The 27,552-nt window shown below is 39.0% G+C and overlaps 4 protein-coding genes across 9 annotated transcripts in view; 2 read left to right on the forward strand and 2 right to left on the reverse strand.

Moving 5' to 3' along the window:
• The window catches only part of ogfod3 (2-oxoglutarate and iron dependent oxygenase domain containing 3), a 32,198-nt gene extending 25,462 nt beyond the window's left edge, over positions 1 to 6,736 (reverse strand). For all 3 annotated transcript variants that reach the window (XR_010924792.1, XM_067575605.1, XM_067575606.1), the window contains exons 1-2: positions 6,424 to 6,736; positions 4,019 to 4,245 (exon numbers count right to left, since the gene is read on the reverse strand). Coding sequence is in view for 2 of the 3 variants with exons in the window: in XM_067575605.1 (XP_067431706.1) it covers positions 4,019 to 4,245; positions 6,424 to 6,491 (295 nt within the window). In the remaining variant the exon portion in view is untranslated. The remainder of the gene's footprint in view (positions 1 to 4,018; positions 4,246 to 6,423) is intronic.
• Positions 6,737 to 6,753: 17 nt separating this feature from the next.
• hexd (hexosaminidase d) lies at positions 6,754 to 10,312 on the forward strand. The gene is made up of 12 exons (XM_067575604.1): positions 6,754 to 6,961; positions 7,035 to 7,142; positions 7,254 to 7,369; positions 7,587 to 7,674; positions 7,776 to 7,940; positions 8,013 to 8,196; positions 8,539 to 8,610; positions 8,751 to 8,949; positions 9,165 to 9,326; positions 9,419 to 9,526; positions 9,681 to 9,770; positions 9,901 to 10,312. The coding sequence occupies exons 2-12, from the start codon at positions 7,056 to 7,058 to the stop codon at positions 10,070 to 10,072; spliced, it is 1,443 nt and encodes a 480-aa protein (XP_067431705.1). The 5' UTR covers positions 6,754 to 6,961; positions 7,035 to 7,055; the 3' UTR covers positions 10,073 to 10,312.
• A 52-nt stretch (positions 10,313 to 10,364) lies between these two features.
• cybc1 (cytochrome b-245 chaperone 1) lies at positions 10,365 to 13,882 on the reverse strand. The gene is made up of 6 exons (XM_067575608.1): positions 13,727 to 13,882; positions 12,385 to 12,472; positions 12,207 to 12,248; positions 11,903 to 12,073; positions 11,670 to 11,814; positions 10,365 to 11,353 (listed from the first exon to the last, which is right to left on the reverse strand). Exons 2-6 carry the CDS (start codon positions 12,470 to 12,472, stop codon positions 11,200 to 11,202), a joined length of 600 nt encoding a protein of 199 aa, XP_067431709.1. The 5' UTR covers positions 13,727 to 13,882; the 3' UTR covers positions 10,365 to 11,199.
• Positions 13,883 to 14,421: 539 nt separating this feature from the next.
• The window catches only part of narf (nuclear prelamin A recognition factor), a 37,218-nt gene continuing 24,087 nt past the window's right edge, over positions 14,422 to 27,552 (forward strand). For 3 of the 4 annotated variants that reach the window (XM_067575729.1, XM_067575728.1, XM_067575726.1), the window contains exons 1-12: positions 14,422 to 14,727; positions 15,508 to 15,580; positions 15,682 to 15,747; positions 15,859 to 15,987; positions 16,096 to 16,228; positions 16,612 to 16,746; positions 17,560 to 17,678; positions 18,710 to 18,842; positions 19,133 to 19,205; positions 20,113 to 20,250; positions 20,339 to 20,496; positions 20,578 to 22,461. In XM_067575729.1, coding sequence (XP_067431830.1) covers positions 15,524 to 15,580; positions 15,682 to 15,747; positions 15,859 to 15,987; positions 16,096 to 16,228; positions 16,612 to 16,746; positions 17,560 to 17,678; positions 18,710 to 18,842; positions 19,133 to 19,205; positions 20,113 to 20,250; positions 20,339 to 20,496; positions 20,578 to 20,825 — 1,389 coding nt within the window. In that variant the 5' untranslated portion in view covers positions 14,422 to 14,727; positions 15,508 to 15,523 and the 3' untranslated portion in view covers positions 20,826 to 22,461. The remainder of the gene's footprint in view (positions 14,728 to 15,507; positions 15,581 to 15,681; positions 15,748 to 15,858; positions 15,988 to 16,095; positions 16,229 to 16,611; positions 16,747 to 17,559; positions 17,679 to 18,709; positions 18,843 to 19,132; positions 19,206 to 20,112; positions 20,251 to 20,338; positions 20,497 to 20,577; positions 22,462 to 27,552) is intronic. The other variant, XM_067575730.1, reaches the window with a different exon arrangement.

The raw sequence follows: 27,552 nt of genomic DNA on the forward strand, positions 1-27,552 counted from the left end.
CTCTGACCCTCTCAAGTTGGGGACTTCTAAGAGTAGAGGAGACCTCTTTAATACATGCTGATTTCACTGATAATAATAAGTTACAGAGTTGTTATGATCTTATTCAGTGATTAGAGACACTGGAAGTTGGTACTCATTCTCACGGTGCACTACTACACATGCGTAAATCCTTGACTAAACCTGACAACCTAGCTGATAGGCAGGAGGTAGCATAGTCTTAGTAACTCAAGCCCTACAGCAGTACTTGTGAACAATTTAATGGCACCAAACCAATAGGGACAGTACTTCATTGGACCATGGTCCTGGCTCCTAAGCAGTGTCCAGATTGACACTTGCGTTAGATTTTGAAGTCCATCAGAAGCAACTAACACCAGTATCCACACTGTTATTTGTAATATTTCCAATAGTGCATAGTGCACTTTATGACCATTTTTCTACACTGTTATTTGCAAAATTTGCAATAACGCATAGTGCATTTTATGACCTGCTGCTCGGTCACATCAGGAAGTTCTGGACTATTGAACTCATTACACTCACAAGCAGAGATCTCGATTGTCAATAAGCTTGAAGGCAACATGCCTGTTACTCTTTTATCAATAATGTGAGCCATTATTGAACAATTATTGTTTTGTATGCATGGTTTATGTATGGTATTTACCATTATTTACTGTCATTTCCTGCCTATTCTCTATTTTGGAGACATTTCAGCATGCTGCCTACGGAAGAGCGGCAAGCTTGAAACGTGTTACAATCCGGTGTTGAAAGTTCCACTATATGTGGCTGAGACAAACTATTTTATTTAATTTTAATTGGTGATAAATTAAACATAGTTTAATGTCTTGCACCATTTCTGAGAAATTTACACAATTTGTGCAATGTGTACTGAACTAGATCTGAACCATCAAGGCAACCTAGGCAACCATCAGATAATCTGAGGCAAAGGAGAAGCTGTGGTTATCTGCACCTAGCAGATGTCCCTAGATTTTAATCTCAAATGTAAAAAAGAAGAAATACAAATGTTCTACAAGGTGTGATGTAAGTGACAGCTAAAGAAAAGGTAACTATTTTGTGTAAAGTTATGTAACATCAACATGAAACTGACAGATGTCCTGGAGATAAACAATATGTGGTAATACAAAGAAGAGGGTGTTGTAGAGTTATAAAAGAGAAAGTCAAGAGAGACTCAGGGTCCAGTCTGGTTCCTTTTTTCTTTTTGCGGGACCCTTTTTCCTTAGGGTCTTTTGAGGGATATCTTTGAGACTCTCTTTAGTCTTTTGGTTTTTGCTTTTTAATTAAAGTAAATTAAGTTTTTGTATTTTAATTTTTGCATTCTTAGATTGCTTGTTTTGTAAAACCAAATAAAACTGGTTTGTATTTTTATACACTCCAACCAAAGCTCCTGACTCAGGCTCATCTCTGAGGTCCTCTGATATTCCTTCAAGGTAAGAAAAGATGCCTCCCTTAGGATAGGCTGACATTAGTTTTGAAATTGTTCAGATTATAAATTATAATGAATTTTTCAAAGGTAAAAATGTATTACTGTTTATTGAATAACAGAGTGGTAATGGTTCAGGTTTAGAAACTGAGGATAATATACTGCTGTACATTTGATCGAGGTATGATTTCAGTATAAAATTAGGTTGAGTGATTTATAATTAGGGACTTAATAGTGTTGTGTCAAATCGATGGAAGACAGTTGAAGAAAAAAAAACACCAGATCAAAAACTACTTTTTGAAGATAAAAATCAGGAGTCAGAGGTCCAAGCAGCAAAGTGTTCTTTAATGCCAGCAATAAATAAGAGCAAATTAGCGCATATAATATGAACCAGGTCGCTCTGAAGGTTTTTTCCTTCAGGGCGTAGTTTTTATACCTTTGGGTCGGCATAGGTCACACCTATCGTCCATCCTCCTTATTTTTGGCCAATTACACTATTATTTTATCTTCGTCACTCGTTGTTGGTCAAAACTCTTCAAGACAGGTTTTGAGCTGTCGTGGATATGTACTGGCATATTCAATTCTATCTGGTTATGTCCATTTTTTTATATAAGTATTGGGGATCATTTTACACCATTATTGCCAAGTTGTCTTCTGGCCTTTATTTTTTATAAGTTATTCTAGTCACTTTACACCCTTGTTTCTTGATCTCCTCCAGAGAGTATTTTTAAAAAAGGTGAAGACTTTAATGCAGACCCAAGCAAAGTGACATGTAATACAAACACACTCAAATTTCTGCAGTGTATGATTATGACTCTTTTACTGTGCTTCTATATGTACATCGTGATTAAATATGATTCATGAGATTACAAATACATCATCAATAGGATTCTAACCCACTAGCACTTATTGCTTATAAAATTTATAAAATCAATCTGCATAGCTTAATAGTGTCTTTAAGCACACCAATGACATTTAATGAAAATACACAACAATAGGCTAAACTGTTAGGGCTAGGGCTCTGAAGCTGCTCTATAAAACCGGGTGAGTGCCCTTGACCGACAGAGTGGGCCTCCTCCAGAGATGATCTATTAGAAGGCCATCTTAGAGTACTTTCAAACCTCCAACACTTATTTGCACCAGTACACTTCGTTGTGATCCCTGTTAGGAATTCCTGACTAAATAGGCCCGCTGGTAGTGGTTCAACAACAGTTGGTGATAATAGAAGGCAGGCTGAATTTGGTTCCCTAAGCAAGGCTAGGATGGTCATGTGTCTGTAGATTTTGGGAACTGCATTCGATACTTAGGTCAGAGGTAGAGGACAGCCATCTGTCAGTAACTTATCCACACTTGCAGGGGGTATCGGTTATCTCTAAGCAGAAACCATTTCACCAGAGTGGCTGCTGATCTTAGTCCTTTCTGTGTTCTTCCTGTTATTTAGTGCCTGTATTCCTAGTAAATAAATTCTCTCACTTGCAGCCTTCCTTTTTAACTCAGTATTTTATTTTAGTCTTTTTCCACTGTTTTCTCGCGGATTCCTGGTAACACTATATGTAAACATAACTTTTGTTTACATACAAGAAAACTCCACAGGGCACCTTTAACTTCAACCGTTCAAACCTTACTGACTTTTTCTGAAGCTTTCTGAACTGCACACAGTTTTCATCAGGTGATGGCGTTTGCTCTGGTCTCATGTAAAAGGATCTATTGGCACACAAGCTCAGTTGCTTCATCTATAGCACTTTTAGGATTTTCTAAAGTCATAAAAAAAAATTTCTGTTTCAAATGAATGGACATGCCAGGATAACTGAGCAAAATCCATCCACTGACGAGGTTCTGGAAAAAGCTAGTAAGTAGACTTTGAATCTGGATTTTTTTTTGTCAAACTACTATTTTCAAGGTCAAGAATGATGCTTAATTTGTTTGTATTTTTTTATTTTAGCTTTACTTATCTTAACCTTACTTAATTTTAGTTTTAGGGGAAAAATTGGGGGGAAAATCTTGAAAACTTCACTTTTCACTTTAAGTGAGTAATGCTGCAGTACCATTTGGTGGCAGGTTATCTCACAGTACCTAGTGGACATTCTCACTTCACCAAATAAAGTCATTAGTACTGCCCCATTCTTCATGTACTCTGCTCACTGCTCTGTACACGGTGACTTTATATGGGTGTCTCTCTTAAGCAGCTTTGAACAAATCTTTATGTAGTATTTGCTTCCACACTTGCACAGTTCAAACATGCACTCCTGCTGTACCAGTCATATTATGACCAAGTTGGCCTGTGTTATAATGCCATCTAGTGGATTTCTTCAATGCCTTTTCACACTGTAACTTTTCCACAATTTAGAAAATGGTTTTAATTTAATTTCATAACATTATTTGAAAAAATAAGTTAACAAATTTTCCCCTTTAGGTTCCAGTTTTAGTTTTTGTTATAATGACAATAGGCAAAGCAGAATCCAACACCAGCAATGTGACACTAGATTAAAAAGGTAGGCTTCATCTTACCCTAGTTGTGTTGACACAGCAGAGAGGTGGCAGCTGACTGCCTGACACAATACAGTGCTCATTCTAGAACCTCACCTGGATAGCGTTTGTAGTTCTCATAGTCTTCAGAGCACTGGACGCTGTAGACTCTGGGCTGGGGAGAGACCAGCTCACCCTTGCTGACCAGTGTTTCTGTGATTTCACTGTCCAGAGAAGTCACGTACAACCACGCAGCCGCCCCGAACACAAACAGAGCGACCAGCAGCAAGGCCATGAGGCCTCGGGAACTCCTCCATGCAGATCCCTGCCGTAGCGCATTACCCCTGATGACAACAGAAAATAGGTCCAGATGATCAACTGAATTTGACCATTCTCCATTCCACACTCTTCACTAAAATGAAGAATATTGGTGCAGAAAGGACTCTTAACTGAGTATTTCTATTCTCAATTCTCAAGCATTCTCTAAATCAGTGATTCCCAACCAGCCAGGAACTTATATCCCAGGGGGGCACTTGCAGTTGGCAGGCGTACATATAAAGATTGAGGTGGAGCTCAACTAATTTGAAAAAATATAAAATTATGATTTGATTTAAAACATATATATACATATTTGTGTTTGGGAGGAAAATTAAAAATCCAAATCAAATTACAATTGTTGTGATGATGATCTTTAGTGCATTTATTGTCACAGGAAGCAGATACAATAGACCGACTGCACAGTACAGACCTCCCACCACCTTACCTCACTCAGTTGTAACACCTTAAAATCTCTTGTTGTGATCGAGGGTGCAACTAGTTAGCAAGCAAGCACAAGAGTGGAAGTAGTTAGCTAAAAGTGATGTATAAACACTTGAAATAAGCAACCAAAGTAATGGATGAGCAGTTAAAATAGTTAACTTAAAATAACAGATAAATGGTCTAAATAATTAAATAAAATGTATTTATGAAAAGGTGAAATAGTTAGCAAAAAGAAATGGATAAACAGGTTCAATTGTATGAAAAAAATAATATTTTATGAATATACACCCTTATATAGTGTTGCATATGTACTTGTGTATTTATTGTTATTTTTTTCTGTGCACTGCAATTTAGCCAGAGCATAAGCTTTTCATTGCACTGGAATGCACTGCTTCTAATGTCATACAGGTGGTTTGGTGGTGTACCAATCTTGTTTTAATGTCATATGCTGATTCTTTTGTATGTCACTGCTGTTATCCTGCTGCCTGATTAACTAAATGCATTCAATTTTCAGTTTTACTCAGGTCAGCATTGCCTGGAATAGATTCACAGACGGCACATCTGAAAGTTTCTATCGTCCTCAGCAACACTTCCATACTGTACGACTCTTTTCATTATAAAAGAGGGAAAACACTCGTCCTGAATGAACTCCTGGTGATCTTTTCTTTTTGGGCATTTTATATGGGACATTCACAAGAACATTCATTCTTAACCTCTCAGAAGGTACAGAGATGACTATTAGGGAGCCTAAAACTAAATATAAGATGTGTAATTTGAAAGTAAGGCGGATATGCCATCATTCTGCAGTATGTAAGCACCTCAACACTGCAGGCCTGCAACAGTTGTTTCCATCGACGATCAATATGCCAAATAATGGGTCGATTAATTGATTAAAGCAATAGAGTTACTGCCACCAACCTCATTAACATACAGACACGGAAACAAGTACAAGAAGTAATTTAGAAATACAGCAATAAATGAATGTAGAAATACATAAATAAATAAATGCAAATGTTTAAAAATGTAGAAATAAGTATGTACATGTATCATTAAATTAATTGAATGGACATTTATCTATTTATGTCCTGATTATCAATTATTTACTTACACATTTATTTAAAGTCCCCCTCCACTCAAAAATATGTTTTTCTCCTTGTTCCTCAGTTGAATGTTTGATCTTCACTGTGCAAAGTGATATATGTACAGAGTTTGTTTTCACGTTCATCTACTGAAGGAGGAAAGTTTCTCTGTATTCACTGAAAATCCGATTTTACAAGCCTGATCACAACTAGTTTGGAGGCTAATCCTGGTCCAGTATCCAACTTACACAAGCGTGATGTGGAAACTTGAAGCCTCCAGTGTACAAACACTGGGAATGGACTTTGGAGTGAAGTAGGAGACATCTTGTGTCCAGCACTTCTGAGATGAAATATATTTACATATTCATGGTTTTGAATTTTATTAATTGCCTCATATATCCAAATGTGGTCGCGTTTCGTCCTCAACACTAACAGGAGAATGTGATATAGTATGTAAAGTGCCAGTGATAACGTGGAAAACATTATCAGCACCAAGTCAATATCACGAGATGGTGACCAGAAGCACAAATGTAGCATAAGTATGTTTTAGCCTCTGTCTGCGTGTATAGTAAATTATACCAGTTGGACAATATTTTGTAGCTATGTGCTAGTGACGACCTCATTCTTCATGGTGACAGACCTTAACTGGCACACACACACACACCTTTGTTTTTGTTGACTCACCTTTTAATTTTCTTCTCTATCTCGGTGGCATTCGAACCCTTCGCATTTCTCTGTCGCGGTAGCACCATTTCGACTCACAACTTCTGCTCCGTAGCATTTAGAAAACACGGTCATGCACGTCTACAACGTCTACTCTCTGCTTGCCTACTAACCATATTATACACCCCGCCACCACCACCTGAACCTCTCCACTTCCTGGTGGGCGTGTATCGGCCACCCTGATTAGCTATCCTGAAGAGAAAGCAGCGTTTTCATTGGACCACGTCCAGGTACACCCTGCATGCACAAAGGCTGCGGTATCGCCGTATAATCCTGTGTTTGATGCGCTCACCTAGACTACACGATCGTTAAACTCGCAGCATGCATTCTTCCATCGATTGCTCTGTGCGCTTAGACAGAAATAATCGATTGCCTACACTGTATATGAGCGATCGATAGATGCGCAGAATAGGTGATCTACGTTACAACAACACCATCCTCGCAGTGTCAGTCCTCTCTAATATCATATCACTGGTTCTGGCTTGGTGTCCACTGTTCTGGTGAGTCAACTTATCTAATAGTCATTCACAAACATTAACACACACCTGTTTGTAATGTGCTATTTCATTCAGGCTCACAGTCTGTAAGGCAGAATGGACTGTCCACCTTGGCCTAAAGGGAAGAAACTGGTTCACCTGGATTTAAAAGGTGCCCCTCCAAGAGTAGAATACCTTTACAAGGTGAGACGACAGCTGCACTTATGTGATCTGCTGCAGCTCAGGTTTAAACACCTGTCTGTGTTCAAACATGTTTATGTTTGCTGTCCACTAACGTGTGTTTCCCCTCCTCAGCTGATCGAGTTATTCTCTCAGCTGGGAGCCAATGGTCTACTGGTGGAGTACGAGGACATGTTCCCTTACGAGGGTGAGCTGAAGCTGCTGCAGGCCACAACACAGCCTGCTTACAGGTGCTGTTTGGGATATAAAGATCAGTCATTGCTTATTCCATCCTTGAATGTATTTATGGGGTTGTTTATTTTTATCAGACTAATTTTGTTGTGAGATGCTGTAATAAAACTGTTCTTTCTATGTGGGACAAAGATGATACTTTATGTGCCATAAAAATGCCTTGATTCAGGAATTTCAATCAGTTATGTCTGTTTACGGTATATATTCTGTTTGCAGCCGGGAGGAGATATTAACCATGCAGGAAGTTGCCAGATCCAAGGGCATGGAGGTCATCCCGCTTGTGCAGACATTTGGCCACATGGAGGTGAGGCAGACATCCCACTGTTGCTTACAAATGTTTGTAAGCTACAAACACTCAATTTTTAGATGGAGTTCAGCGCAGTCAGTGCATGCTCTCTGTTGTAGTTCATGTTGAAGCATCGGCACATGTGGCACCTGAGGGAGTTGGCACAGTGTGTGGGCACCCTGAATCCCCACAAAGAGGAGGCGGTGAAGCTAGTGATGGAGATGCTGAGGCAGGTGGTGGAGCTGCATCCAGGTCTAAACACGCTGCACATAGGAGCAGATGAGGTAAGGACTAGTCAAGTGTCGACTAGTTGTATATTCATTATTATAGTATCACTAATTCTCTCATTCCTCAAGGTGTACACGTTGGGTCAGGGTGAGGAGTCCAAACTGTGGTTGGCTTTACGTGGACACACAGTGGAGGGACTTTTCCTGAGTCATGTGACCAAGATGGCCAAAGCCATCAAGGAGATGTGGCCTCATATGACTATCATAATATGGGATGATATGATGAGAGAAATGAACCAGGATACACTGAAAGGTGAGGAAGAAATACAGCTCTCACCAAGAAACTGCATCTGAGAAGTATTTTGATGTAATTTATGACTTCATGTGGAATTATAGAAAATGATTTGAAGTCCAGATGAGTGGATAGTAATGGTAGACAGTGAAAACTACTAATAACAGTCATACACCAGTTTTGGATTTATTTACACAATAGAAATATTATAAAAATGTAACCATTCCTTATATTGTTGGAGACCTGCTGGGACTGCTGAAGGATTCCTGGTGGAATGATATGATATGATATAATGATAATCACAAAATGTCTCCTGATTTGACAGTTTTCATTCCGTCTTCTGTTTTGTTATCCATGTGACAGCTAGTGGTCTAATAGGACTCGTCGAGCCTATGCTGTGGGACTACAAACCTAATATGGACGTGGACAAAGCTGGTAGGAACTGTATATGATGGAAATCAACTTTTAAACATAGAGATTTTATGCATTGTCAGATAATCTGTAATATCTCCATTGTCTAATTGGGGAGCTGCAGCTGTGTAACATTATAGTGATGTTTACTCTGTCTTGTTCAGTGTCTCTGCTGGAGAAGTACTACTGTGCTGGTATGGTAGACCTGTGGGCGGCAAGCTCCTTTAAAGGCTCCACCAGTGTTTACACCAGCATACCCAGTACACAGAGGCACCTGGAGAACCATTTGCGGTGGCTGAAGGTGGCGGCTTCTATATCTGCTGGTATAAATCTGAAGGGCATCGCCATCACAGGCTGGCAAAGGTAAGACTCAGAGGATTTTCTCCATGTCTCCATATGTGGGTTATTAGACAAGGTAACCTTATCAACACATAACTGGGTGCTGCTATGGAATGGTGGAAGGTAGAAAATCTTTATCCTTTTGCAGTACAGGAATCTGGATTTAGTCAGTTTCAGTTTATGTGTTTATGTGCAATGAATGGATAGTTGTTGACATGGTCTGTTGTTTTCAATTCCAGGTATGACCACCTGTCAGTGCTGTGTGAGCTGATGCCTGTGGCTCTTCCATCACTAGCAGCCTGTCTCCAAACCCTCATCCATGGCCAGTTAAGTGCTGAGGCTCAAAGCAAAGTGGCTGAGAGGCTGGGTGTCACCTCTGTGGAGATAGAGGAAATAGGGAGGTGAGGGCTGGTACTGTTTTATATAGTATAGTATATACAATAGTATATATGTATCTTCATGTTTACGGGATTTTGTTTCATGTGACTTTTAGCGCTGCTGATGGTGCCTTACTGTTCCCAGGAAGAAAGCTGGCTGAGTTAATGGTGGAGCTCAAGGCACTGCTTAACTCAGAGGACATAAGATTTTTTGAAAACAACATGTAAGTTAATGCAGTGATCACAAAATGTAATTTCTAATGACTCATCTACCTTAAAGGGGTAAGGGGTTAATTTGGGAAATACACTTATTTGCTCTTATATGCTCCTATATTACTATCTACAAAGACGGCTGAATAACTCTGTACTGTACTGTAGGTTGGTAAGAGGATGGTTCAGCCCCTACCACCGACAGAGGAAGATGGTAACCCCTCTCATCACCCTGCAGATTCACACCCAAGCATCAATGTGAGTATACATTTCTTACATCTACTCTCCCTGCACAGCATCTCTTCTCTGAGAGCATCTCTGCATGTGAAATTTGTTCAGAACTCTGATTAGCTTCTTACAGAAATCCCATCTCATCTCATCTCCTCAGGTATTTGGCTATGTTGCAACAGAAGGTGGAGGAAGTGAGAGGGGAGATGGTTCATCTTTACCCGGATTCAACAGCCGAGGAGTGGATACAGGAGCATGTTAGCCCTGTAGTGGCTCCTCTGCAGAGGATTACTGATGAAATCGCAGCCTGTGTGAAGGAGATGGTACCATAGAATAGAGTGCCTGCTCAGAATCAAACTGCTTTTTTGATGACTTTCTGAAAACAGTGATTTAATGTGTAATTCTCTGCTTCCCCAAAAGCTAACAAATGTATGTAAATTGCACTAATTGTAGCAAAAAAAGGAAGAAATATCACGAGTGGACTTGGGGTTTACATAAAAAACTGTTTTATATGATTCCTGCAAATGTATCAAAGAAAACAAAAACAATTAAAACCAACAGTTAACCAAAAATCCTCTGATTTCCTTTTCAAGAAGCATACACTGAACATTTACCTCCATCAGCCAATAGTGACACAGCCCTGATTTAATACACTTTTCAGACAAAAAACTACATAGAGTTTGACCACAGCACCAAAAGGTTCACCTGAGATTCAATCTTTGGTTCACAAAAAGTATAGAAATGTTAAAAGACAGGACAGCAATAGGCCAAAGCATTTCACACATAATTCACTCTTGATTACACCATGAAAACCTTTCATGCTTGATTACAGTTTGCACATGCATTCATGCGGATTGCCAGCTGGGTATGAATAAACATGCAAAAGGTGATTATCAAATGGGTGGTCCAGGAAACTGTGGGAAAAGCACTTTCCATTGACGTAGGCACATAAACACTTATTAGAGTTCAGTAGGAAGGCACGGTAAATCTGTAATCTGGAGTGTATTCTCAAATAATAATTAGATCAAAAAAAGCTAAGACGCGATATTCATTTAGAAAGAACTACATTTACATTACAATGAAAGAAAAAGTCTCTTTTAATATGTTCCCTGGAACTTATTTTTAGAAAACTTTGATTAATCTATGAAACATCTGCATGACAAAACATGTAATTGGATTATGTTTCGTTCCAGTTGACAAGAAAATTAAATAAAAATGTTTTACTGTTGTCTCCCTAGACTGCCTTAACCTCACCTGACATATCAAACACACAAAGGGTAGAAGTCTGTAAGGAGACACAGAAGGAAGCTTCATCCTTGGTTTTACATGCACATGCTTGAAGTATAACATGTAATGATGGCATCGCTAAAACTGCACTCTCCGTCATGTTTTAGCAATGCCATAATGCCCCTAACCCAATCCACCCAAAGTTACAGTAAGACTGTATGTCACACAGAGATCAGAGTCCGGTTGCTTCATCCTCTGAATCACTGCTCTCCAAAGAATCTTCTTCCTCCTCTCCATACTCTGCCTCTTCCTCCTGATGCCTGCGTTGCCGTAGCTGTTCCAGTCCCAGGAAGCGCTTCAGCAGTGTAGCTAAAGCCTCAACATCGCTGAGACGTAACAGATGGAACAGGAAGACAACGGGGATGTTATCTTGTGTTATTTTCACTAAAGATATTTGTTTTGCTTTTTACTTCCACCTAATGTTTAGCTTTAATAATCAATAATAATATCTGTGGGCAGACACTGTAAATACATTCATGCATGTTCATCATACACTCGAGGTAGAATTTTTTGGACCCAAGAAAGAGTAGCTGGTGCCCTGTGATAATGGGAATCCAAATAAGCATTGATATAACTAAAATCTTGAAGGTTATGTATTATATTATATATTATAGGTTGGTACTGTCAGCAGAAGATATCTACCTGCGTCCCCCCAGTGTGGCACTCTGAGTTAGGGGGTAGGAGAACCCTGTAGCCAGCCGCAACATCACCACATAGCCTTTCCCCAAATAACGTACCCTCTCCTCCTGGACGCAGACATCACGCAGATGTGTCAGGTCCAACACAACTGAGAGAGAAAGAGGAAAAAAAGAAGACCTAAGATACTGCACTCTCAAATAACTTGTATTACTATATTATATACTAATATTACTGACCTTTCTCGTGGCCCTTCCTTCTTAATGTCAGGACTAAAGTGTACAAGCTTAAGGTCTTGAGCTCAATCAGGTTCTTGGTTTTGTCAAACACAGCTTCCTCCCATTCTTCCATGTTCTGCATGGCCACAAACAGACAGCCGGTCACGTAGAAAAGCTTCCACAAGATGGTGTCTGTGTGGTCCACATGACAAATGCAGCAAAAGGAAAAGCAGCATGAGATGCAGTGCAGTAAGTAAATACGGAACATTATGATGATGGAAAGATGCAAATTGGTTAAAAGATCATGTTTATTCAGTTTGTGTACCTGAGCTGTAGTATGCAGCTGCCAGCCCAACAGATGCTATACCTGAAATTAAAAATGAGGCTTATCATTTTGGAGGTAACACAGGGAGACGGCAGATAGTTTGGACGTATACATGGGATAGGCTGATTTCATGTTTTTGAGTATGGATAGTAGCAGTCACACATATATACACACTTACCGACAAGAAGAGACCAGGAACGAATGCCTGGGGATCTCTTCAGGTGGAGCAGGTTGGAGCTGTGCTCCTCTACTGTCATGTACCCCATCTGAACAGAAGCCATACATGTGAATCTAGCACTTCATATATTTACCTATGGTGAACAGTAGCTATTATGTCAGCCAGAGATATCAGATTATTGCTGATAAATACAAGCCAAGATTACCTGATGCTTATATAGATAGATAGATAGATAGATAGATAGATAGATAGATAGATAGATAGATAGATAGATAGATAGATTAAATGGTCAGTTCACCCAAATTACAAAAAATACATGTTCTCATTGATCCGTGGTAGTATCTAGCCATGCAGACAGTTTTCATTTTATTTGAGACACCAACACAAGACAGGTGAATGCAGTTTAATTTGTGCTGCTTCAATGACTGAAAAATAAAATGTGGGAAAGTTCTGGTCTGGTTATTAAGCCCTTTTTTGGTTCACTTGTGTATACATATATATATATATATATATATATATATATATATATATACACACACACACACACACACACACACACACACACACACACACACACACATATATTAAGTTCTTTCTTACCCGACTGGGGTTGGAAGAGGATGGGGATTTCAGTAGGATTAGTTTTTGTTGTTTTGTATACTTGGGTATTTTTGTATGAAGGTATGTACAGTAGATGTGTGTGTATGCTTGTATGTTTGTAAATGTATATAACTAAGTTTATACATGTGGGACTACTGGTACATATGTTTACATGTATGTATATATTTTTTCTTTAAAAAAACATTATTTCAGTTTTTTGTTTCTCCTGTATACTGCATATCCCTAAATGAATGTGTTTAAATCAAATGTCCACAGCAAATCTAGCCCTAATCAGTATTCTACGTTAGAGAAATGGGGGGTCAGTAGTAGTAGTTTTCCCCAAGGGCCTCTAGCAAGTTATTCCAGCCATGGTCTTTTCAGAAACAATGTCCCTCTTACTCAGGATGATCTGACACGCCTTGGCGACATTATTTTACACTGGGACTATTTTCTACCAAGGAAATAATCCCAAAACTGAAAATTGTTGACACTGTGTTCTGTGGATCAACCAGAGTAACCAATTATCTCAATAATAAAACCCGTGGCCATATTATCACTAGAGGCAAGACGGGTAAATAGATTCTCTTTTGTGATTTTAGTGAACTAACCCTTTAGTTTCAGCTGAGAACCCGACAGGATGCTGTTGTTGCTGCTGTTACTGCTGCTGATGGGATGTGACCACACCACTGTCTCACCAGGACTGAATAAATATAACAAATATGAGACATTTTGCATCACTTACCTGAATCGTATTGGTCTTCCCGCAAATTTTTTGTATGGCAGATTTAGCAAAAGAGCATTTGTACGATGAAACACGTGCACTGAATTATAAGGAAGTTCTGTTAATATTATTTCAACAACTGTCTTGAATGGCTGATACTTCCTTCCTGGATGCGTCTGCTCTGATTGGATAAGCGCATTTTCACGCCGCCTTCGAAATAAAAGCTCAAAATGCATCATTTTAAGAGAAAAAAACATCTATTCGGTAGTGTTGTCTGTTTATTACGCAAGAAGACCTTCCGTTTTTCACAACAGCTACATGCTATATTTAGAATGAACTGAACTAGTCGGTTACTTTGACAGTAACCAAATTTTCCTCTTGATTTGTCACATTCTTTGAAAAATTAACGTACATTATTTCGTGGGATATTTAACCCTGTAAATATAATATTTTATTAATTTTGTGCAGTGACAAAGTGCAAATAACTATGTTTTTAAGACCCCCGCTGAGCAGGATTTAATAAAAAAAAATAATAAAAAAACTGAAGTCAACGCTTCAGGAGCGCCTTATTTTTTTCCACCCGCATTCCGTGAAGACCCGCCCTACTCTGCCTCTGATTGGCTAGTAGTCGTTGCCTTTTCGTGTGTGTGAATTAGGGATTAAAGCCAATCAGAGGCAGAGTAGAGCGGGTCTTCGCAGAATGCGGGTGCTTCCGGAGCAGCTCACCCCCTCGTGTGCGCATGCGTTTGCATTCACCGGGGTACACAATGGAGTCGGACATACATAGACGACATAGACATGACTGGCTTCGATACTGAAAGCCCCAACAATTTTGAAATCAGTGCTCTGTAGATTATGAAATAACGGCGGAGGGTAGTGGCAGTGACGCCGTCCACAGGGGACTTTCCTTGAAATTGAAAGAGTGCCGAGTAGGTTAGCTGCCGGGGTTCACCTGCTCTGACTGTCCTCTGCATGTTTTTACATGTCTTTGTCTGAAAGAGCAGAGAAATACAAACCGTCCGGTGAGTTACCTCAAAATTCGACCTTGTAATTTAACCAGAGGGACTGTCAGTTAAACATTTAAGGCCACCAGAGTGATTAAAGTCACTGCCGTCATAAAGAAAAGGCCTGTAACGCACTAGCAGTTGTAAATCACGTAGTTATAGCTAACATGAAATCTTACGTAGCTAATAAACGTTACACATTCGGGGCTATAATTATCAAGAGCTATGATAAAGTAGTCCCTATATTTTTCTGTCTCTTACATCATGGGAGACTAACATTGTATTTATACTATTAGTGTGTTTTTACAGAATTATAGCTTCCAGCCACACTTGTCTTTTTCCCCTTCATGCGAACATGATGTGATATAATGGGCTTTGTGGCTGTTTTTGTTTTTGAGTTCAATTTTTATTGTCATTAGACATTGCCTGAGCTCATGCATGACGTAAACAGTGCCGGGGAGGGGGCAATTTAGCACAAGAAATATACATGATTGCATAAACTATAATTATATGTTGGCACTGTGTCTATAATTAACGTGAACCATTAAAAATTTAATGACAGGATACTAGTTTGTGTTCATTGCCAGCTTCCCACCTTTCTAATATAAGGCTGTTGTGTTTATGATAAGCAGGCTGGTTGTGATAGGACGGTGGGACAGTCACAGGAGGGTGGAGTTGACCAAACAGCACACAGCAGCAGGCTGCAGGCACAGTCATCATGCTACTGCTGCAGAGGGAACATGCTGTGAGAAAATGCTAATGCTGCTACTGTCTATATTTATCACCCTCAATTTACAGAATACCACCAAGGAAAATGTCAGAGGTCAACACAGGGAAGCGCAAGGAGAAGTGTGAGAACTGCACCAAACAGGTGAATTTCTGTTATTATCACTGTGTTGTCTGGGGGAAAAAATATATACATGCTGAATCTGCAGTGTTTCTTGCTAATCATGATTTTTTTTATTCTCACAGTGCAACAAGAAACAGAGTGATGATGGTGTCAGCTCACAACAGGAGAGAGATGAAGTCAATGGACAGGTAATGTCTGTTTACTTATTAATTTTATTATCAGTTGATCTAGCAAAATCAATCCTCTTCAGGTTGTGTTTGGGCTCAACACCTAACATTGATGTCTACATTCCCCCCCAGGTGAATGATGGATCCCAGCTGCTGCTGAGTGCCTGCCTGTCCTGTGATGGCTGTCTGTCAGAGGAGGAGAGCCTGAAGATCTCTCAGCAGAGCCTGGAGGAAGTGGAGCGAGTTCTGGCCCTCAACAAGGTACAATACATGATCTCTGAAACCTGAGAAAGTCAAGGAGTTGTCTTGTTGCACTTTGACAAATACCTTACATTCTATTAATCCCCATTGTTTCTCCGTCCCTGTCAGAAATGTGACGTGACGAAGCACAAGGTGCTGGTGGCGTCGGTGTGTCCGCAGTCCCTGCCTTTCTTTGCTGTGAAGTTCGGTCTGGACATCACTGAGGCCACCCATAAACTCTGCGGCTTCCTCAAGAGCCTGGGTGAGCTGTCATGAAGAAGTATTGAAGTGCATACATGTATTAGAGGTCATGTAGATTGTTTTTGGTTGTATGTGAGCATGTCATAAAGTCAAGATTTGTCCAGATCAGATGTAGGAATAACCAATTTCCAACTTTTTTAAAATCAGAAATTAACTGATTTCACATGATTTCCTCCTGTTTTTAATTTTTTAATTACTCTTAATTCCCATTTTCCCATTTAAAAAATCTTAAATTTGTCTTTCTGCAAACTTTAGAGACATTCCTTTATTGCTGGTGTGGAGAAACTACCACCTACTCATCGGTATCTATCATAGATGTTCGACATTTCTCCCCCACTTCTCTCTCTCTCACTGTCTCTCTTCTCTCTGGGTTTTCTCTTGCAGGAGCGCAGTATGTATTCGACACCACTCTGGCAGCAGGTTTCAGCATCTTGGAGAGTCAAAAGGAGTTTATTCAAAGGTATCGCAGGAGACACCACGACTCCCATGCCTTGCCCATGTTCACCTCCTCCTGCCCAGGTAAAACCCTCTTCCTCCTTCAGTCGTCTTTTTCATTACCCACCTGCCAGACTGATTTTCTGGCCTAATGAACTACCGTTTACTCAAACCTGCTGCTCGTCAGGCCCCTAGAGCTTGTTTTAGAAGTAGAGATAGCACTGGAGTGCTGGTAGGGAAAGATAGAAAGCTCTTCTTCCACCACTCCCTTCATCAGAGATATGAACAGCAAGAGTAAAGAACTATTTTGAACTCTTTTTTTTCCCTGCAAGGACCTATCATTGACATCCCTTCATTCAGTTTTTAGAAATGCCACTGCTCATAAAGTGTGGTCAGGGAATTTGCAATAAATGTCAGGAAAGTATTTAGTTCTCCAGAAATTTGACAAATGTGTATTTTTACAGGAATCTGCCAAAAAGTGCTTCACAAGTTCTATATTTATTACATTTCATGGTAATTTTCATGTTGATTCTGTGTTCTTTTATTATTATTTACTATTTTAAATTCTATGTATAGTTTTTAAATTTTGCCACAGTGTCTATCAGTGGAAAGTCTGAATTGGCTCTATCACCTTTAAAGAAATGTATGGGATTTATCAATCACCGATGTTCAGTATAAGGCTTGTTATAGTGTGTGTGTGCGCGCGCGCGTCCATGCGTGCATGCTTTTTTCGTGTAAATTTAACCTTATTTTACTGCACCATCTTGCTTTAAAATTGTAAACATTTGAAACTGGACCGCAATAGGACAAGGATTCCTTTAACAATGTAACATCTGTTTGTGTGTGTGTGTCTGTGTCTGTGTGTGTGTGTGTGTGTGTGTCTGTGTCTGTGTACAGGGTGGATTCGGTATGCAGAGCGTGTCCTGGGCAGTTTGGTCACCCCTCATATCTGCACAGCCAGGTCTCCCCAGCAGATCATGGGCTGTCTGGTCAAAGACTACTTCTCTAAACAGCAGGTGAGCATTTACTGTCACGGCTCACAGTCAAAGGTCTCTAGTTTGACGGCAGCACTGTTATTGGCAGTACTAACAGTTGTTGACACATTGGCAGTATTGGTAGGAGCTGGGGTTAATAGATGAAAAAGCTTGGGCAGATGAAAAAATAAGAAACTGTCATACAAACCAACTAGAAGAGTGCACCCAGAATGCAGATCTGCAGGTGTGTACAGTAAAGATGGCGGCGAAGATGACAACGGGGATTTATTCATCTCGTATCGTATAGTGTTTCCCCTGTAATAGTACAGGTCTGGCGAACCGCCAGGCCAAAAAAAATATTTTTAAATGTCAAAAATAATGCCAAATACCCATTCATTCAGAAATCAATAGCGTAGCGTAGTTCCCTTTAAGGAATAGGGTAGTGTGTAAGTGAGTGAGAGAGCGAGCGGCAGAAAAGTGACAGTGAATGTGAGCAGAGTAGAGGAAAAGGTTAGCAGTAAGTTGTCGACCTGGCAATAGATGTACAGTACAAACTATGGCGTTTCAATTAATAAATGCAGCAGCTTGTCAAGACCAACAAAAGTCACATCTATTGTTTCCCCGACTGCTGAAAAAGCGAGTTAGCCCCGAAGTTAGCAACAACGACACTAAACAGAGAAATACAAAATGGAGAAATGTGTGGCTGCTAACATTTACGTAGCTTGTGTATCAGTCACATACTGACATACTCTCCTGTCAGGCTCTGGGAAACCATCAAAATTATTTTCTCTGGCAGTTAGCATTTTTCAGACTGTCTTTTTGAGTTCCTCATCACTGTGACAGCAGTATTTCTTGGCTTGTTGACAGCTGATTCAGTCCATGGTCCATTTCTGCAGTCGCAAAACACTTTGGACTTTTCACTGAATTTATTGACTCCATTGCAGAAAAACATTTAGAAACCCCTGTAGGTTAAACTCTGCTCAATACTCAGTTTTCAATATTCCAAAAGAATACACAAGGTTCTGCACAAGATCTGCCATATTATGTTGTTTTCCTTCTGCCTTGTCTCCCAGCAGAAGCTGAGTCCAGAGAAGGTCTACCATGTGGTGGTGGCTCCCTGCTTTGATAAGAAGCTGGAGGCCGTCAGAGAGGAGTTTTACAACAGTCTGTTGGAGAGCAGGGATGTGGACTGTGTCCTCACCTCAGGTTCAATCCTCTTTATCTTTTACACTGCTTCCCTGGGCCAAATAGAGATGCAAATGCTTATTCAAGTTTATTTGGACCCCTTGGTAACTTTTACTACCTGGAGGTTTGGTGTCTCATACTGTAGGAAGATGGTGATTATATATCATTTTCTAAATGTGCACAGAACCTCCACAATCCCCTTTCCGCACATAGTAAAGGGTCTCTTAATGTGAAAAGAAAGTTGGAAGTGAGTGTGTATATACTTTACAATTGTATATGATAGCTTGTGTAATTTGTATTAATTGTTTCAGGGGAGATCTACTACCTGATGGAGCAGAAGAAGGTTTCAGTGGAGAAGCTAGACTCGGTTCCACTGGACCATATGTGAGTAGTCAACTACAGTGATTACATCAAAGTAAATAATCATGAGATATAATTCGAAAAATTAGATCTTTCAGGACAAGAAAGGGTGAAATCAGCAATAGAACTAAAACCATGAGTTGATCACAGAAAATTAAGCGGCAGCTGTTTTGATAATCAATGAACCATTTGAGTCAATTTCCAGCAAAAGTACCAAATTTGTGCAACATTTGTTGGTTCCAGCCTTTCAGATATGACAATCTACTGCTTTTTTGTCTTGTATGATTGTATTTTTTGTGTTTGCACTGATGGCCAGACGAAGGAAGTCATTTGTACTGTATACTGTATGTCACTTTGGATCGGATAACTTCTGGAACTGTTTTCTGACATTTTGTAGACGATTAATGATTAATCAAGAAACTAATTGACAGATTAATGAATAATGAAAATGATCTTTAGTTGCAGTCTCAGTCAGCAAGTTTAGATGATTACCAGAGAAGCAATACACTGTAAGAAGCTTAATTATTCAGTATATGAATATTACTTTTGAATTTCAGTAATGTTTCAGTTTAAGTAAAAAACACAACTTTGCATGTATTGATAATATTTGATACTACACATAAACTACAGCTGGTGCAGTGCATCAAATGGTAACATTTATGTTTAACACTGTACATGGTCCCAATAAATACAATAAAACAGCAATATAATACATTGCAAGAAGGTAGTTAATACATGCTTGGATCTTTAAATGTTTTTGTGGAGGCTGTGTCAGAGAGTTATAAAATCAACTCCAGTAATTCATAGGGTCCTACTTCATGCTGTTTTTTAATGTAATGGCTCCTGTTATTTCATCCATCCTCTAAATAGTTATTGGTGATTGTATATTTTCACTGAGTCATTGTCACAGTAGTCTGTGTTATCACTGCAGACTGGGAGAAGTTGGAGACGTGGCTCTGGTAAGGAACGAGGGCCGCGGTTCAGAAGGCTTCCTTGAACACGTGTTCAAACATGCTGCCAAAGAGCTCTTTGGTTTGGATGTCCATGAGATCACATACAAGACCCTCAGGTGAGAGACACTGAGACTATACAGCTTCCTAGGAAGTCCTGTCATCCGTCCATTTTTTTTACTCACCTGTCTCATGTTGGTTTTGTAGGAACCGTGACTTCCAGGAAGTGACCCTGGAGCGTGACGGGGAAACGCTGCTGCAGTTTGCTGCCGTCTACGGTTTCAGAAACATCCAGACCCTTGTTCACCGCATGAGGAAGGGACGCGTGCCGTACCAGCTGGTGGAGGTGCTATCCTGCCCAGGAGGTACAGTAATATCATTCCAGTCATACTCTTTGTTTCTGTTTTTCCTGCCACTTCCACAGTGTTAACTTTTTTTAATCTCAGGGTGCTTGAGCGGCCGTGGACAGGCGGAGAGTGAGGCAGGAGGCCGGACGGATAAAACCCTGGTGCAGCAGATGGAGGAGACCTACAGCAGCCTGCCAGTCTGTCTCCCAGAGCTCAACCCCACCCTGCACACCCTTTATCAAGACTGGCTACAGGGCCAGGACTCCCCACAGGCCGGCACACTGCTGCACACCCAATACAGAAGTCAGAGTCAGAGCCACACACAGCCCCCGCACATGCAGTGGTGAGAGAGAGGAAAACAGATTTAGTTTTAAGACGTGATGGAGGTGGAATGAGAGCTGCCTCTGGTTGGCTCCTGATTCTGTTTGGACCATCTCATCGTTCATGCTGGCACCATGAAGGACAAGTAGAGGACCATGTTGCTCTACAGACCACTGAGTGAGAACTGAAAGTCTCAGTAGGTGCAGTTCTTCCATTTGGCCACAGGGGGGTGATGTCTCTAGTTCAAAAATGGTGGATCCCCTGTGCCAAACCTGAGCCTGAGGAGAAATAAGGGTCCAGAGTCCAGGAAAAACACACACCTGCATTTTATGATGCCAGTAAACTGTTGAGATAATGACTAACAAAAATGACGTACAAGGTTTCCTGATCAGCTAGCTGCTCTGACGCTCTGATTTGAGGGAGTCTGTAACAAGCGGGAACTATTTATTGATGCCAATCTAAAGAGCAATAAGCCACTAAGAAAACATTTAAGAAGCTTTTAGATGATCTGAACTTGTGAATACTGAATGCACATTGCAGGAGTCTAATGTATTTCAAGTCCAAACTGTCCAACATGAAACATGCTGTTTTTAGTTTGTGTCAAAGTTGTGTCCACTGTTCTTCACTGAAAGACAAGCCAATGTGTTCTCACACAGCAGCGGTCTTGCTCTGATAACTATGCAACAGTGTGATAGTCTTATCTCACCAGTCATAGTGAAAATAAAAGCTGTTGTGTGAGAGGTCAAAGATCTTGTAATTATACTTGATCACATGTTTGCTTATTACCAGCTCAGTGTTTGGTTGATCCGTCCCAGTGAAGAATCAGAGTGAGTATTTTTTAATGGTACATGTTTTCAATTGTATTATTGCTTTAAGTCTTTTGTTCCCATTCCACAAAGCCAACCATGACTAGTATTCTTAAGTTATATGTTGTTTGTGTTTTTGTTTTAAGATCAAAGCATACATGTCATACATGTTGAGCACTAAAGTATTAATAACAAGTGAGCGGTGTCGTCTCATTCATCTTTACTGATCTGATTTGGGTTATGGAGAGTTTGCAAGGCAAGCAATTTGATGTCTACTTTGGTTTTTGGACATTTTGACAGGCCTTTTTCACAGTTTTTTTGACTAAAGGATTAATTCATGATTCAAAAAAAAACTCAATTTATTTGTATATTCAATAGCTTGAAGTGGTTTCCAGTATTTCTTTAGTCAACATAAAATAATAAGAATAACAATTTAAACTTTCATAGTGTTAACTAAACAAGAACAGGCCAAACATAAAGATTTGGAGAATAAGTGAAATGATTTTATCTTTTTTTTGCAACAAAAAACAAACTGTCAAACTAAATAACAACAAGGAAATGAAAATCATCAAAAAGCCAACAAAAATAACATCTGTGTGAGATTCATCATAATTTGTTTTGAATGTTGGAAGATAGAATAATGCAACTGTGTGTGTATGTATGTGTATATATATATATACACACACTCACATAGGGCTGGATTATTGTTGTTGTTATTATTGTTGTTATTTAGTTTGACAGTTTGCTTTTTGTTTTCATTGCAAATTTCTATCGTCTACAATGATCTGCAATTCTGCTGAGGAAGACCATGTGATAGAATCAAAAGCTCCAGAACAGCTATTGAATGGACCTTGTGGTGAGATTGTTTGGTCAAATTTGCTTGCACAAACACACCACTTGTGACTACTTGACATGTTTCATACCTTTGACAAAAAACAGTGTATGCTAGTTTTTCATTTAAAAAAGTGGGATATATGATATGAAAAGACGTTTTGCAACAGAAGACTAGATTCTCCACATTTAACCATGATGATCATTAATGCACCTCACACACATTAGTATGGAAAGAAACAATGTTTCTAGAACTTTGAAAAATGTCCTCAAAACATGAACAGAAATAATTGGACCAACACAATAAACTATATAATTTAACATCCAATAATAACAATCTGCTCCACTGGTTTTAGATCAATAGATAAATGAAGTGAAGTGGCTTCAGTCAAACATTTGGACACATCTTCACATACACTTCAATGAGAATGTGTGTCCAAACTTCTTACTGGTACTGTACAACCCCTACCATCAAAAACTGCATTTAGTCTAACAAATATATTCATTTATCCATTTATTATAGCATTGAGCTCAACATGTAGATTATTTATTACTGTTTGTAACTTAATGGTGGAAACCGGAACAGAATCATTCCTATACAAATGCTATTTAAATAATTTGCTTATATTAATCAATAGTCCCCTTACAGTGTTCATTTTTGGTCTTTTCATACATAAAAACATATAGGGAAAAAAAATAAATTTAAACTAACAGTAATTCTTCTTTCTTTTTACCTTACTCCTGTACTACACGTATGATGTGTGTGTGATGTGACAGCTGCGGCACCGTTGTCAGGCGTTGCGGTGCACCTCTGCAGGTCTGCAGGGTGGGTGATTATTGTAACCTCTGTGAAATAATCAGAAAATAAGGTTTTATTCCTCCCATTCACCGGCTTTCTCGCTACCACTGCTCTCTCTCTCTCTCTCTCTCTGTGTCTCTCTCTATCTCTCTCTCGTCTTTTTTAAAATGAGTCAAGAAGCCGTCAGCAAAGCCTAACTTTATGTTTAAAGTTATCAAACAAAGACAAATGTCCTCAATTAGATGGTAATCTGAGTGAGAAATTAAAAAAGAAAAACAACTTATAATAATCACCCGCTTATATGATCATTTTGACCTAGACGGAAGTGATCACTATGAGCGGTTTCCACTGTATTTGCTTTTCTGCACTTCAAGCAGTTAATGAATCACTCTGAAGTTTATTCACACTTTGATGAGGGATGGATTCTCTCTCTGCTCTACTTTAGATTAATCAGTAATGCAGATAATCAGTTTGCGTCCTTCCTTCCTGTTGGAAAGAGTTATCTTTGATCTTTTTGACTTTTTACATGGAATCACAGGAGCCTTCCTCCTCAGCCGAACACATGAGTTGGTTGAATTGTTGCTTTATCAACCTGCTGCTGTACCAACAACAAGTTTCATGTTCAGTTTCAAGTATCAAAAGAATTTACAGATGCATATTATTTGTTCCCAGCTGTCACCTGAATCAACTGATGAGTTACATGAATTAAAATGACTCTTTCATGTATATGTTCATAGAGCAAATTCATATGTACGTGTTCTATTGATAACTTGATATAGTCTTACGTTGCTGAAATCTGGAGCAGGTTTTCTAGTCTCAATGCAAATGACTGTCCAGTACTTTTGGTTATATACAAGTATAGAGTGTTGCGCAGTCCTCACAATCCTTCACCCTGTTTGGAGCAATATTTCTCTCTCTCTCTCTCTCTCTCTCTCTCTCTCTCTCTCTCTCTCTCTCTCTCTCTCTCTCTCTCTCTCTCTCTCTCTCTCTGTCTCTCTGTCTCTCTCTCTCTCTCTCTCTCTCTCTGTCTCTCTCTCTCTCTCTCTCTCTGTCTCTCTCTCTCTCTCTCTCTCTCTCTCTCTATCACACCCTTTCTTGATTTAATCTGTACTGGCAGGTCCTGTCCTGTCCAGTCTCACCAACCTTCAGGAAAATCCCCTGGTACAGTGCGTACGTTTAAAGCTGGATCTTATACTGTCACCATTCATGTCTTTCCAGTCATTCTGAGTCTCACATCAGAATGAAGTAGTCTGAGGTAAGCACCTGTCTCTCTGAGAGACGTATTATTGATGTTATTACCGGGGTCTAAGCACAGGAGGTGTTTATTCATGTGTATATGGAGGATATTAAATGGATTCATATGCACAGTTCACTAAGAGGCTGCATTTCATTCATATCTTTTACTTAAGTAACAGTAGCAATACAACAATGGGTTTGTAAAAGTATAAAGTCATGCAGTCAAAATATTTCTTTAGGAAACATAACTACTATAAACAAACTATAGTAGAAGCATCAAGCAAAAGTACTCATTATGCAGAATGGCCACTTTCACAGTGTGTAGTAGTAGTATTACATTATTGGATTATTATTGTTGATGTATTTGTGTGTAATCAGCATTGTAATGTTGTACCTGGTTGAGTGAGAGACAGTTCTTGTCCGTGTCTGTGGCTTTAAGATGTTCCAACTGGCTCAGGTTGGTAGGAGGTGTGTACTGTGCAGTAGCTGGTAGCTTACTATTATTGTGACAATAAATGTATTGAAAAAAGTAACACACTGATTTGTAATTCTATTTGATTATGATGATGATGATGATTATCAGCAAATAATTTCTAACACAAACATAAATATGTGATTATATTTCTTTCATCATATCATAATTTGTATTTTTTTTAAATTAGTAGAGCTAATCCTCAATCTTCCCATGTACCCCCTGGCAACTGAATAAGTACCTGTTGGGCTACTTGGGGTACAAGTACCCCTGGTTGGGAATCACTGGTTTAAATTGCATCATATTTTATAAGTTTATCATATGTTTTGTATGTGAAATCTGTATACGAATAGATACGAGTAATAATAGTTGTCTGATGAATGAAGTGCAGTAAAATATATTTCCCACTGACAGGTACAGGTCTACGGTTAATAGAAAAAGTGCACAAACTTACAAACTGGAACTTGGGTATTTCCACCACTGGTGTTATCTGAGGCAGTGACTGGTTAACACATTTTGAGTTTGAGTTAATCATAAATCCTTAACAAGTATGAGATAGTAGAATATTATAAGAAAAGACACACTGCTTCTTTGCAACCTCAGCAATTTACAGTACAAATGTAAATACAAAAAAGCCCTTATGAAGTCATACTTGATGAGAGAGCTCACATTATATTTGAACAATTGACCACACTTTTAAATGAGACCTGAATGATTTATTATAACTTGTGCATAATGCCCTGCAGCTGTTATCATAACCTTGCAAAAGGTAATGCAAGATGAACAAGATTTAAGGCATTACAAGCATGATCACCATACATTGTCAAATATTACAGTTTTTTTATAATCATTCATTTTACATGAAAGATAATATTCTGAACAAGTAAAACAAGTAAAAATTCTCTGTAGCTAAAGTACATGCAGTGTGTGGCCATGGCAGGTTTTAATTCCTTCATGACACTTTATTACCTTTTTCTACCAAAATAAGAGTGTACAGATATGTGTTGTGCTTCTCTCATCAGTCTGTCTTTCTGCTGTTCATAACTTACACAATACATTGAAAAACATGAAGATATACCACATTAAATAGCATCATCCAATCTATTCCTGATGAGATTTTGAGTGTTTTCTCTCTTTTTTTAATGTAGTTAAGGAGGCAGATAAGCATGAAGGTAGGAATAAGAAGGTGTGTAATTCCTGGAAACTGGTGCCTTACTGAGAAATCCAGGACTCAGGAAGTTGCTGCAGTGACAGTGTTGCTGCACAGTTCGCTGGAGGCATTTCTTTCAGTGAGGCTGTTATTTAGTGTCACCACTTTGACTTTCTGTTGCAGTCTCTCAAAGTTTGGAATCTTGTTTCAGGATCAACACACAGTATTATAGTGTACCTGCTTCTATATAAACAGTTCATTGTTTGCACAATGTCACACTTACTATCTGTTTCACTTCCAGAGAAAACTTCTGGTTTATGACTGTAGCTATGAAACATAATGCATTATGCAAGCTTAGAATGAATCTTATGATGCATTATGCAAATGCAGTGGTTTGTAGATATCATGAATGCAGTCCATATATGGACTTCATGCAAGAAGTTAGTCAGCATAACTAAAAAATAGACCTTAGGCCTTTTCCAAACTGCTCTGTAGTCAACCATACCTCTGAACTAAGAATTTCCTCCATCACTGTAAAGTTTAATGTATAATAAAATACATAAAAAACATGATTAAAAGATAAGCACTAATAGTTTCAAACATTTTACCCTGTCACTCAAACGTAACATAAGCAGCTAAATTAAATCTCAAACCCACAAATCTGCAATGCACTGTTAAAGGGATAGTTTGACATTTTGGGAAAAATGCTTATTTGTTGTTTTTTGCTGGAAGTTACATGAGAAGATCAATACCACTCTCATGTCTGTATATTAAATATAATGCCATAACCAGCAGCTGGCTAGCCTAGCTTAGCATAAAGACTGGAAGGAAGAGGAAACAGCTAGACTGACTCTGTCCAAATGTATCAAAATCTGCTTATCAACACCTCTTAAGCTCACTAATTAACACATTATATCTTGTTTGTTTAATCCACACAAAAACCAATGTGTAAAAATGACGTGTGGTTTTACAGGGGGGTTATATGTGGGACTATGTCTTGGACGGGCACAATGAAGAAATACAAACAGCATACAAATGCCTGTATTTCCCAAAATGACGAAGAGTTAAAATATACTACTTAAACTGTTGCAGTTTAAAAAGTTACCAACTTATCATGAGGACATGTCTGAGACTAGCCGTTTCACCCTGTTTTCAGCCTTTGTGCTAAGCTAAGCTAATTGTCTGCCGGCAGTAGCTTCATATTTACTGTACACATTAAGAGTTGCATCGATCTTCTCATCCATCTCTCTACAAGAAAGTGAATAAGCATATTTCCCACAAAGTATTCCTTTAATCATTTTGATCAGAACGGCGCGAGGAAGCAGGATGTGTAAAATGTCATGAACTTGTTTGAATGGAAACTTAAATCTAAGAACTCCAACAATTTTAGATTATTTAAAGAAATATTTCACTAAAGACAAACAACAAATTCAAAAACAAAAAAACAAACTCTGTCCTA

The sequence above is a fragment of the Thunnus thynnus genome, chromosome 20 (genome assembly GCF_963924715.1).
Source record: "Thunnus thynnus chromosome 20, fThuThy2.1, whole genome shotgun sequence".
Classification (NCBI taxonomy): domain Eukaryota; kingdom Metazoa; phylum Chordata; class Actinopteri; order Scombriformes; family Scombridae; genus Thunnus; species Thunnus thynnus.

What these genes read in the sequence shown, in the direction of transcription:
- hexd (XM_067575604.1), top strand. Translation starts at nt 7,056, where the DNA reads ATGGACTGTCCACCTTGGCCTAAAGGGAAGAAACTGGTTCACCTGGAT. An exon ending in TGCACATAGGAGCAGATGAG is followed by an intron (nt 7,941 to 8,012) that starts GTAAGGACTAGT and finishes TCATTCCTCAAG; the next exon opens with GTGTACACGTTGGGTCAGGG. An exon ending in GAACCAGGATACACTGAAAG is followed by an intron (nt 8,197 to 8,538) that starts GTGAGGAAGAAA and finishes TCCATGTGACAG; the next exon opens with CTAGTGGTCTAATAGGACTC.
- cybc1 (XM_067575608.1), bottom strand. Translation starts at nt 12,472, where the DNA reads ATGGGGTACATGACAGTAGAGGAGCACAGCTCCAACCTGCTCCACCTG. An exon ending in TTCCTGGTCTCTTCTTGTCG is followed by an intron (nt 12,249 to 12,384) that starts GTAAGTGTGTAT and finishes TTTTAATTTCAG; the next exon opens with GTATAGCATCTGTTGGGCTG. An exon ending in GCCACACTGGGGGGACGCAG is followed by an intron (nt 11,354 to 11,669) that starts GTAGATATCTTC and finishes GTTACGTCTCAG; the next exon opens with CGATGTTGAGGCTTTAGCTA.